The 12,412-nt window shown below is 43.6% G+C and overlaps 1 protein-coding gene across 1 annotated transcript in view; it reads right to left on the bottom strand.

Annotated features, from left to right (window-relative positions):
* Positions 1-12,412, bottom strand: part of FAM13B (family with sequence similarity 13 member B) — a 2,585,606-nt gene that overhangs the window by 2,038,442 nt on the left and 534,752 nt on the right. The window contains exon 6 of the mRNA XM_044069837.1: positions 12,071-12,215. Within this exon, the coding sequence (XP_043925772.1) occupies positions 12,071-12,215 (145 nt within the window). The remainder of the gene's footprint in view (positions 1-12,070; positions 12,216-12,412) is intronic.

The raw sequence follows: 12,412 nt of genomic DNA, 5'->3' as shown, positions 1-12,412 counted from the left end.
ACTGACAGTGAGGTACATCGTGGTCAGCGCCTATGCAAGGAATACAGTACGAATAGACATTTTTATGAGGTATTTGCTTTCCACAAGAAATACAATTATTGACTTTTACTGACATCGGTTTAGAACAAGAAAAAGTTTCCCCAACGGGGTACTAAGCATTAGCTGAAGACTTCAGTTCTGAAACTCTAAAACGAAAATTTCAGGACTCTGCCGACCATCACTTGCGAACTGCTTCTGCTTCGGGTACCACACGGCAAGAAAGACTGATGTAATGGCATCGGCTGCATGCTTTATACCCGATTACCGACATCACGGAAGATGAGACAGCAACCGACGCAGGACCCAAGACTTTGATAATCAGGCCGACTGAGGGCTACTGCAAGCAGATAACCCAAATGTGAGAACTGCAACAGTGAAACACGAAGAACATCAGGTACAAGCAAGCAAAATCTGAGGGTAATGCAACTCAATGATAGAAGTCTAAACCTCAAAATGCATTCACTCGAGGCACTCCTTAAAATGGAAATCATAGACATCTGTGTAGTGACTGAGACCTGGTTCAAGGCTCCAGAGAGCACCCCTGCATTACCAGGCTATAAATTCATACCACACCTTTCGGACACCTAACCTGAACAAAAACACTAAAGGTGGAGGCGTGTCCATATACATTAGGGATATCCACACCTCCAGGCTAGTTGCTCAGCATAATGCATCCGAGATTATCCAAGTGCAACTAACTCTGGGCAAGACCGCAATCCAAATTGTGACTTGCTACAGATCCCCCACCATGCTCCAGGATTCCCACTCCTCATTTCTTGATACACTGGAAAATATTAGGATACAACCCAACACCCTAATAATAGGTGATTTCAACTACCCCACCATTAACTGGGAAAACTACTCATGTACAACTCTTCTGCTCAACGTTTTCTGGAATTCATTAATTCCAACGCCTTGGATCAACTTATCCACACCTCAAACCGGGGGCAGCAATATCCTAGACCTGGTCATTACCAACATGGGTGACCATTGTTCCACACCAGAGGTCAATTCCTCGTTGGTCAGATCCGACCTCAAGCTAATCACCCTAGACATCCACCATCCTGCCCCCCCCCCATTAGAGAAACCACCATAAAAAATTTCTCCAAAGCCAACTTCACGCTTAAGACAGAAGTGGCAAACTTCACAACACCCATGCAGACGGACAATAGAGGTACGACTGCTGAATCCTACACAAATGCACTTTATAAGCACTTACAAAAGTGCATGGATCGTGCTATCCCTAAAAGAACCAAAATGCTATCCTCCAAAAAAAAAGGAAGCCAATAGTACAGTTTTGTACCTACCATAAATGTAGATGTCCGATAGGTATGCATCTGCAGTCCTAACATATGGGTTGTCCTGCCTCAGGCAGCCCTTCGGTCGGCCGGATTCCAAAGTCTGGGTCTGGCCTCGGCTGATGTCGCACTTCACCCGACGTCATAGCTGCTGTTTATAGGGTATAAAGGCATCAGCCAACGCCATTTTCCTCAGTGTTTCTTGCCCCAGATGCCAGGTGCCTTCTAGGAAGGCTAAATTTGGATAAATGCAAATAATTCCAAACAGTAGAGAGCAAACAATATAAGAATATAAATATATATATACAAACAAATACACCATAATAGATTCCCCCCCAGCTAGCTAAAAGAGGGGTAAATACCCTAGGCGTACCACAGAGGGGAAGGAGGGTGGGTAATCCTGACTGCCGATGCATACCTATCGGACATCTACATTTATGGTAGGTACAAAACTGTACTATGTCCTTCAAGGATGCATCTGCAGTCCTAACATATGGGTAGAATACCATAGCCAAACTGGGGGAGGAGGCACTAAGATAAAGATGGTGTATAGTTAAGATCCCTTGCAAAACAGCAGTTGCAAAACCTGCTCGGGATCTAGAATATAAGGGGAGATTATAATGCTTGGCAAATGTATGCACGGAGCTCCAAGTAGCAGCTTCTAAAATGTCTTTGGTAGCCACTCCTCGTAGGAAAGCTGTAGTGGTGGCTGTAGCTCTTGTGGAATGAGGTCTGATATTTTCAGGACTTGACTTTCCATGAAAAGAGTAGCAAAATCAAATGCAATGTCCTATCCATTTTGAGATGGTCTGTTTTGAAATTGCTTTTCCTTGCATTCCTGTTGCATATGCTACCAGAAGCTGGTCAGTTTTTCTGCTGGTCTTAGTTCTGTCCAGATAGTAGCGTAAGTGTCTGTGCACATCCAAGGTATGTAGTAGTCTTTCCCCCCTGTTCTGTGGGTTGGGGAAGAATGTAGGTAAATGAATCGCTTGGTTCAAAGATACTCTGGAGACCACTTTTGGCATAAAGGTAGGGTTAGTTCTCAGAGAGACTCTGTCCTGATGGAAGATAAGGAAGGGTTGTACTGCCATTAATGCCTGTAACTCAGATACCCTTCTTGCTGAAGTGATTGCTAGCAGGAAAGCAGTTTTCCAAGACAAGAACTGTAATTCTGCTGTTGCTGCTGGTTCAAAAGGAGGAAGTGTTAACTTTTCCAGCACAAAGTTGAGATCCCATGTAGGTAAAGGTGGTTTCCTTGGAGGTTTTACATTTTTAATTCCTCTCAAGAACTGCCTGAGCAGAGGATGAGAGAAGACAGGAGGATCCATATTGTATTCTGCTGAAATTGCTGATGCACGAATCTTAATGGAGGAGTAAGACAGGCCATTGTGGAACAGTTCTGCTAAATATTCCAGGATGTGTGCTATGTTTACCAATGAGACATTTTCTCCCTTTGCTGCACTCCAAATGAGGTATCTTTTCCACTTGGCTGAATAAGTCTTCCTTGTGGAAGGTCAGCGTGCCTCCAGGATAATGTCCTTAACCCTCTGGGATAAACCTGGGTTATTTCGTTTTATGCAATATTCCAAGCAGCTAGCTGCAGTGTTTTCAAGTTTGGATGTAGGATCTTGTAGTTGTCCTGTGTTAGAAGTAAGGGACATAGAGGTAGAGGCCATGCGTGTATCCGAAACATGCTTCTCAGTAGCAGGTACCAATGTTGCCTCGGCCAGTCTGGAGCTATCAGGATTACCCTTGGCTGATCCTCTCTGATCTTCAGTAGTACTTTGTACATCAAGGGAAGAGGTGGAAATGCATATGCTGTCAGGTTTTTCCAGCTGAAGGAAGGGGAGTCCACCCTCCAAGCAAGTGGGAATTGGTGGTTATGTGGGGAGGCGAACAGGTCTATCTCTGGTAGTCCCCATTTCTTTGTTATAGCTTTGAAGATATCTGGATGCAGCATCCATTCGTGAGCATCCGTGGTAGTTCTGCTTAAGGTGTCTGCTAGAGAATTTTCTTTTCCTGGTACAAATCTGGCCTGAAGTTGAATGTTGAGATTCAGGGCCACATTCCACAGGTCCATTGCCATCCGGCATAGAGGATATGAATGTGTACCTCCCTGTTTGTTGATGTACCACATGACTGTGGTATTGTCGGTCCTTATCAGTAGATGACCCTGTTGAAGGAGTGGTCTGAATGCCTGGATCGCATGCTTCACTGCCAGCATCTCCTTTAGATTTATGTGTAGATTCAGCTGGTCTTGGGTCCATAGGCCTTGAATACACTTGTCCACCATGTGTGCCCCCCATCCTAGATCTGAGGCGTCCGTGGTGATGGTCTGGCTTGGATGAGGTTTGTGGAAAGGCAAGCCTCTGTTCCACTGACAGGCCTGAGCCCACCACAGGAATTCTTGCTTCAGGCATGGAATTATTGGAATCTGGGCTTCTAGACTGTGCTTGTGTTGAGACCATACATTCCTTAGGTACCATTGTAGCTTTCTCATATGCAGCCTGGCATGTGGAACCAGTATTATGCATGATGCCATGTAGCCCAGGGCTTGCAGGATTTTCCTTGCAGTAAGCCGAGTTTGTGTTGTTAATGTCATGAAGTAGGCTGGTAGTTGCTTTTGTTTTTCTTCTGTCAGAAAAGCCATCTGACTTGATGTATCCAGTTCTGCACCCAAGAATGTTATCCTTCGGGATGGTACTAGTCTTGACTTTTGCATGTTGACTGTGTATCCCGATGTCAGCTCCGACGGACTGGTCGGAGCCGGCGACCTTTTCTTTTTTGAAGCTGGAGAGGAAGGAGAAGCCAAAGCTTCCTCAAAGGAGGGCTTAATGAGGCCCTTAAGGATCAATTTATTTTTACAATCTTGAAGGACCCTAGAGGAAAAAGCATGACACACACTAAATGTTTCCTGCAAATGTTTCGGTCCTAAACAATATACACATACAGCATGGCTATCGGTAATGGACATTTTATAATTACACTTGGTGCACTTTTTAAACCCAGACTTCTGTTCTTCAGACATCCTGTCAAACCACTGTTTTACCACAACGAGACCTTAAGTAGGACACGAGCCCTTCGACTCAAAACGGGACTGACCCGAGATACAGCACACCAAAAATGGGCAGAAGCCCTCTAATTAACGTATTAAAGTAGAAAAATGTACAGTAAGACAATTTCAGCAACCACACAAATAAGGGCAAGGGCCCTCTAACTCAAACGGGCCTTGCCCGGTAACAGAGAAAAAATACCAATCTCACAAAAAAAAAAAAAAAACAGTTTACACACACACACACACACACACACACAAAGCTGTTAAAACAGCTGTTTGTTAAATTTATGAAGAAACCCCTAGGTCAAAAGACCAAAAAAATAACCAAAAACACTACTTGGCTCCAGCCAAGTCGAGACCACGTCTAGTTTGAAAAGCTAGAAACTTCTGGGGAAGCAGGCGTGGTGCATTCTGGGATAAGGGGCAGCCCATGGATCGGCTCCGAACCCATCAGTTATGAATGTAGGCGAGATAGGATCCCATTACATCAAATGTTAAATAAAAAATAAATAAAATAAAAAATAAATAAAATAAAAAAATAACCATGGAGATGACTCGGGTCATTCCAGAAAGGGACTGGGCAACTGGCCCACAAAGGGGTCAATAGAAGGTGAATACCTCATCCTGGGAAGAAGATTCGGATCTGGCTTTGGCACAGAGTGAATGGGAAGAGCCTGCTGAGGCGCCACCGAAGTTGGCACCGAGCCGGAAACTAAAGATGCAGGTGCTGATGGCACCATACTAGTCGGTGTTGAGGATTCTTGAATTTGTAGCTTTGGTTTTCAGTTCCATGGAGAAGGTCAGAATCGTAGTCTTATGTTTTTGTGCCACCAATGCCATGGGGGCACAGGTACTGAGTGGCTCTTCTTTTTGAGACTGTCTGATTTTGGAGGGAAATCAGAACTGGACAAAGCTTCACTAAAAGTAGTTTTCAACAAGCCTTTCAAAATGAGCTTATTCTGGATGCTTGACCAAGGCCCAGTTACTGAAGGCCTGGCAGATGTCACAATTTTAGTCGAGATGTGGAACTCCTAGACAATGAACACATAAAAGATGCCAGTCCGAACTGGGCATCTTTCTTTCAGTCTTGGTACTTTTTAAATCCAGAAGTGCCTTTATGCTTTTCTGCCATTTTAAGAATTGGTGTTTAAAAGTAACAAGCTAAACACACCAAGGACAGATGGAAGGTCTACCAACAATGGTAGTGGAGAAATACCAAAAAGGTACAAGAGAAAAGAAGGAAAGGATCTACCAAGTGTACTAAGAATTACAACAAATGGTAAGAAAGGTGTGAGAGGGGGTTACCAACAATGGTAATGGAGATTATCAGAGTTAAGGTGTACGATATTCAAACACAGCTGAAAAAATTAGAAGGTATAATAGAGGGAAAAAAAAATATATATATATATATATATATATATATATATATATATATATATATATATATATATATATATCTATATATATATGTATATATATATATATATATATATATATATATATATATATATATATATACATACACACACATATATATATATATATATACACACACATATATATATATATATATATATATATTAGATCTGCAAGTTTGAAAGGGGGCAAAATCAGTTTTTCTACGATAAAACTGAGGTCCCATGGAGGAGTGGGTTTCCTCCTGAGAGGTCTAATGGGATGACTCCCCTAAGATATTGTCTTAAATGGGGATGGGAAAAGACTGGAGGAAGAGCAGGAATGTGGGCTGAAATGGCATATGCATGAATTTTAATGGAGGAATAGGAATGGCCTTTATCCACCAGACTCGCCAGGTACTGTAAGATGGTAGAAATGTGTGCTGAACTGGAATCGAGTTGGTGCTTCTAGCACCAAACAGAGAATCTTTTCTATTTGGCAGAGTATGACATTTTAGTGCTAGGCCTTTTAGACTCTAAGAATGTCCTGCACCTGCTTGCTTAGAGTAATGTTGTGGAATTATCCAAGCTGAAAGGATGATATTCTGAAGGTTGGGGTGCACAATCCTTCTCTTAATTTTGGGTGAGGAGGTCTACCGTATGAGAACAGCCATGGGCTCTGATTGGTAAGCTTGATGAGGAGAGGATACCAGTGTTGTCTGGGCCAGTCTGGTGCTATCAGTATTGCCCTTGGACCCTCTTCCCTTATCTTTAGAAGTACTCAATACAGAATGGGTAAAGGGGGGACGCATAAATAGAGACAAATTCATGGGAAGGAGAAAGCATCCATTTTCCAGGCAGATTTCTGTGTGATCATGACACAGAAGTTTTTCAGGTGAATGTTGTCCTTCTTGGCAAAGAGGTCTACCTGTAGGACCCCTATCTCCAAGTTATGCTGAGAAAAATTTCCCAATACAGATACCATTCTCAGGGGTCCATCAGATTTCTGCTGAGGTGATCGGTAAGAGGATTTTGAACTCCAAGAGAAGGTATTGTGCCATGAAGTGCAAGCACAGTGTGTGTGTGCCCTTTCCCAAACTTGCACTGCTAGGTGGCACAGGGGATAAGTGTGTGCACCTCCCTGCCTGTTTATGTACCACATGACTGTGGGTACTGTCTTGTTTTTACTAATAGGACCCCTGGTTCCCATTTTTCTTTGAAGGTTATCAGGCCTCTTTGCACTGCCATAAGTTCTTTCCAACTGAAGTGTCAGTCACTGAACTGAGCCTCCCACTTCTCTTGTGACTGCAGGGGTTGAAAGTGAGCCCCCCAGGCTGTCTCTGAGGCACCCGTGATTAGGGTTTGGCCTTGTGGAGTGAAATCTGAGGGAAGTCCCTGATTTTGGGTACAAGCCTGTACCCACCATGCAAACTCCTGTTTTAGACAAGGGATCAGTTGTATCTCAGTCCTTAGGACAGAGCGCTGGCACCATAAATTTTTGAGGTACCACTGAAGTTTCCTCAGGTGCAGCCTAGCCAGGGGAACCATGAGGATAGATGAAGCCATATATCTTAGTGCCCAGAGAAACTCTAGCTGAGATGCAATTTGTCGGCTGGGATTTTTTGGAAGTAGTTTGTCAAAAAGGAGACCGTCTGGAGAGAGAAAGACCTTTTGAAGTGAAGAGTCCAGGACTGCCACCAGCAAAACTATACTTTTGGTTGGGGCAGTTTTGGACTTCTGGAGATTTATTATGAATCCCACGGAGGACAGTGTGTACTTGGTGAGTTTCAGGTCCTTGAAGAGTTTGACAGGTTTGCGGCCTGTTTTAGGCAGTCGTCCAGGTGCAGGTATATTAAGACCCCCTCCCCCCGGTCCTGGTGCTAGACGCTTTGGCTCATCTACCGCTCCAAGGGTTTTCACAAAGGGCAGAGCTGAAAATTGTTAGTGACTGGAGCCTGCCCTGAAGCAAAGGGTCAACATTTTGAACTGTGGAACCAGGAGAAACTGGTTGACGTTGGACAGGTCCAAGATTGGGTGCCAATAGCCTTCCTTCCTGGGAACCAGAAATAGCATGGAGTAGAAACTTTTTCCTTTATCATCATATGGAACTGGTTCCACTGCTTCCTGACAGCACAAGATCTGAATTTGGGCCTGGACCTCTGACCTTTGATTTTGTGGAACATTTGGATAGCTCAAGTATTTTAAAGACTCTTTGAAGGTAAGTTTGTAACCATATGAAATAATCTCTAGAACCAAGTAGTCTGAAATAATATGGGTCGAGCTTTGTTTGAAGAGTGACCGCCTTCCTCCTAGTCTTGGGGTGGGGGTGGGGGGAAGGTGGGTGAGTCACAGCTGCTCTCTGGCATGGGCTTAGGACCTAGAACTCCTTTGTCTGGGGGCCTCTGAGGTCCACTGCCTGCTTCTTTGCAGCTGTTGCCAATGCATATGGGTCTTTTCTTGCTGTGGTTTCCTCTGTCTACCCCCAGACTGGGAGGGAAATGACCAGTGTTTAGTTGGAAAGTTCCTACTAAACCTAGGAAGAATTCCTTCACTGTTTGCACAGACTTTGCTATGTCCTTCTCATAGCATGGAGGATGTCTCCAAAAGTGAAATCCTTTGGGAGACGCAGTGGGTAGGTTCTCCTCTGAATCAGACTTGCAGGATGTACAAGAGGGGTCCTCATTAGACCCAGACTCCTCTAAGTCTGAATCTTCCTCTGAAAAGGATCTGGGAAAACTTCAGAAGGAGCATCCCATTTCCGTTTTCCTGGTGGGGTATCCCCTTGTACGTAAATCCAGTAACTCTCTCTCTTCCTGGACTGGGGATAATCCTGTGCCTCCCACTGAAAATGTTGTGATGTGGACCAACCAACACACGAACACCGCTTTAGGCTCAGATGGCAAGAAAAGACTGATATGATGCAGACTGGCTCCTTTCACACCAGAGCATACTGATGGTCAGGGCATCCACCAGCCTGGAGGGGAAGTTTTCTCTGGTAGTCAGGCTGTCCAAGGGCTTTCACAGCAGGAAATCCTACAAGTCAGGAGAAGAACATCACAAGTAGATAGCTAATCTTTGAAAGCCTCAAAGGAGTGCTCGCTTTGGTGACAGTAAAATCTCTGGGGGGCTTTAGGCCAAGTCAGCGCATTTCAACCTACCTTAAAGTTTGGGCGAGTAGAATGTGCTCTGAAACTCTGGAAGCTGGTCAGCTGTTATAACCTTCGCAGGATATAACTCTTACAGTTAAGGCTTCTACAGCAGTGATTAGTATGACAAACACCCTAGGTTTTTAGTCTCTTTCTTTCTGACTGTGCTCCAGCTGAAATATAGGATGGCACGATAATCAAAGAGCACACCTAAAGCTGCATTTATCCTCATGCAATGCTACCTGTTCTGCACTCTCCATGTCTCAACTTCAAAACCAACCCTCAACTATACACTTCACTTTAAAGCCACTTCTACACCTTCCACTTTAGTACCACTCTCTTTCATAGTACTATTTCTTTCTCTCCAGTCCCTAATATCACCCATTATTCTCTCCCCTTCTTAAAACTGTAGATGGCTCTACATACACGTTCCCCCTGAACTCCTCTCTACCCACCTGCGCTAAACCTGCCACTTGTACAATCACAATTCTGTGTGTCTAGTTATACTTTAACCTCTGTGGATTCTTCTATTAAACTTAATAGCACGTACTAAATTTTATTCCCATTCATCCACAACCCTTTTTCCCCCATTATTGGGTCGAGGTGTTACTTCAACAGTGACAATCATCTAGAGGCAAGGTTTACACAGTCAGATCTCAGCTTTAAAAAGTATAAATAATACTTACATTTGTATCTACTGTTTTCGCAGTACCTCTCGCTCTAAGATTAAATTATCTAACATACACAAGGTATTACACAATGCAATGTAATACTTTATGTAATGTTCTTAACTATGCTGGAAAGGTATTCTTTTCCAACCTACTCTTGTTTTTTCATGTTATCACTCATGCTTGTGTTGACGTAACATACAAGGTTGTGCTCACAATTCAAATGCAATTTTCATGTAATCTAATTTGGAGATTTTCTTCCAGAGCCTCTGCTGAAATTTTTTTTTTACATGGAAACCAAATAACTAAGTAATGAACACATATGTAAATATAGGACAGGTGTTTCTCTCTTCATCTATGGGTCACAGACTTATACCCATGGCACTAAATGTTCAACATTGTTTCTCCACAAGACAGCAGAAGCAATGCTGATGTGCATTTGGATGGTAATTTGATGGGCAGTGTATTTGTTTCTAGGCATCTAATAAGGACTTTTATTTTCTTTTACAGAGGAGAGTCAGGATCAAATTCAACTTTGAAAGCAGCACAAAAAAGATAAGTGGAGAATCACATGAGCCCCTTGAAGAATTACAACTGTTTGAGAAGATGAACCAAACTCCTTCGACTGGCCCATCAAGGAAGACCCTCCGATGTAAGCCCCAGTAATCACAAATGTACTCCACAAAAGTAGGAGGCATTTACCTGTAATGTCAGCTAGGAGACCTACAGTCAACAAAAAGCAAACAAGTAAAATAACCAAGGATTAGAGTGATGAGAGTACAGCTCTCAATAAGCATGAGATGCCAAGACTGGCCAATGAGATATGGCCAACGTGTAAGCTTAAAATTTTACAATGGGAACTAAGCAAAAATAATTACAATGCCGCCGTCTGCACTCGCTTGAAAAGTACAATGCCGCCGTCTGCGCTCGCTTGAAAAGTACAATGCCGCCGTCTGCGCTCGCTTGAAAAGTACAATGCCGCCGTCTGCACTCAAGCGAAAAGTACAATGCCGCCGTCTGCACTCGCTTGAAAAGTACAATGCCGCCGTCTGCACTCGCTTGAAAAGTACAATGCCGCCGTCTGCACTCGCTTGAAAAGTACAATGCCGCCGTCTGCACTCGCTGAAAAGTACAATGCCGCCCTGCACTTCGCTGAAAAGTACAATGCCGCCGTCTGCACTCGCAGAAAAGTACAATGCCGCCGTCTGCACTCGCTGAAAAGTACAATGCCGCCTGCACTCCGCTGAAAAGTACAATGCCGCCGTCTGCACCGCTGAAAAGTACAATGCCGCCGCCTGCACCGCTTGAAAAGTACAATGCCGCCGTCTGCACTCGCTGAAAAGTACAATGCCGCCGCCTGCACTCGCTGAAAAGTACAATGCCGCCGTCTGCACTCGCTTGAAAAGTACAATGCCGCCTGCACCGCTGAAAAGTACAATGCCGCCGCCTGCACTCGCTGAAAAGTACAATGCCGCCGCCTGCACTCGCAAAGTACAATGCCGCCGTCTGCACTCGCTGAAAAGTACAATGCCGCCGCCTGCACTCGCTGAAAAGTACAATGCCGCCGTCTGCACCGCTGAAAAGTACAATGCCGCCGTCTGCACTCGCTGAAAAGTACAATGCCGCCGCCTGCACTCGCTGAAAAGTACAATGCCGCCGTCTGCACTCGCTGAAAAGTACAATGCGCCCCTGCACTCGCTGAAAAGTACAATGCCGCCGTCTGCACTCGCTTGAAAAGTACAATGCCGCCGTCTGCACTCGCTTGAAAAGTACAATGCCGCCGTCTGCACTCGCTTGAAAAGTACAATGCCGCCGTCTGCACTCGCTTGAAAAGTACAATGCCGCCGTCTGCACTCGCTTGAAAAGTACAATTCCGCCGTCTGCACTCGCTTGAAAAGTACAATACCACAACTTGCACTCATTTAAGACATCTTGGAAAATCAAGAAATTAACCACTAACCTTGAGTAGTGTTCCACTATGACCATCAGCTTCAAAACCATTTCAACTTATCAAGGCATTGGCAAAATTTAGTGTCAAAATTTCTAAGTTTATGAAACATGATCTCTGCCCTTCAAGGCAAACAAAAATAAGGTGGAGGAGAAAGCCTAAAGCTACCTACACCATTGGCACCACTGCAGAATGGTTGTTGGCAAGGATATAATCAGTTTAATGTCTCCAAAATAATAACTACTATACTTCTATACACAAAAAATGGTGAAATTGCACAGATCTACATACACTCTAGTAATACTTACTTGACAATACCACTTATAAGCAGCTAGTTACTGCATAATTCAAGAATGACACTAAATATCACTTACTAAAATGCTGAAGTGGCAGTCATCCATAACGCTTTGCCCCAACCCACAGAATACAAAGACATGGCAAAAAGTTGAATTCTACATTTTCTTTTATTGGTAATTTTAAAATGGGATACTTGGTATCAATCTCTCTCCCTCGCATGTTTACCTGTTCAGTTACTGAGCTTAGATCATTTGTAGATGACAGTTCTTCCTCTTCATTTTCAAAGTTCTCCTCATAATTTTCTAGAAGTGCAGTCATTATTCTGCTGACAATTTCTTGTTCTTTCAAGTCTTCCACATCTGTATAAATACTGAAAGTAAAGTTGAATAGTAAACTACAATTGTCAACAAGGCACCAATAACTTCTTCAAAGGTTAATGGTGATCAAATCATGGTCCCACCAAGACTATAAAAATATATATAAAACCCCTAAAAGATTAGTGAAGTACAGTTGTGTAAAAACTTACCAGAACAGCAGATGTCCTCTTGATCACTGCTGCAGTATTCT

The sequence above is a fragment of the Protopterus annectens genome, chromosome 4.part0 (genome assembly GCF_019279795.1).
Source record: "Protopterus annectens isolate FY-2018-M chromosome 4.part0, PAN1.0, whole genome shotgun sequence".
In the NCBI taxonomy this organism is placed as follows: domain Eukaryota; kingdom Metazoa; phylum Chordata; order Ceratodontiformes; family Protopteridae; genus Protopterus; species Protopterus annectens.
This window is presented reverse-complemented; position numbering and strand designations above follow the sequence as displayed.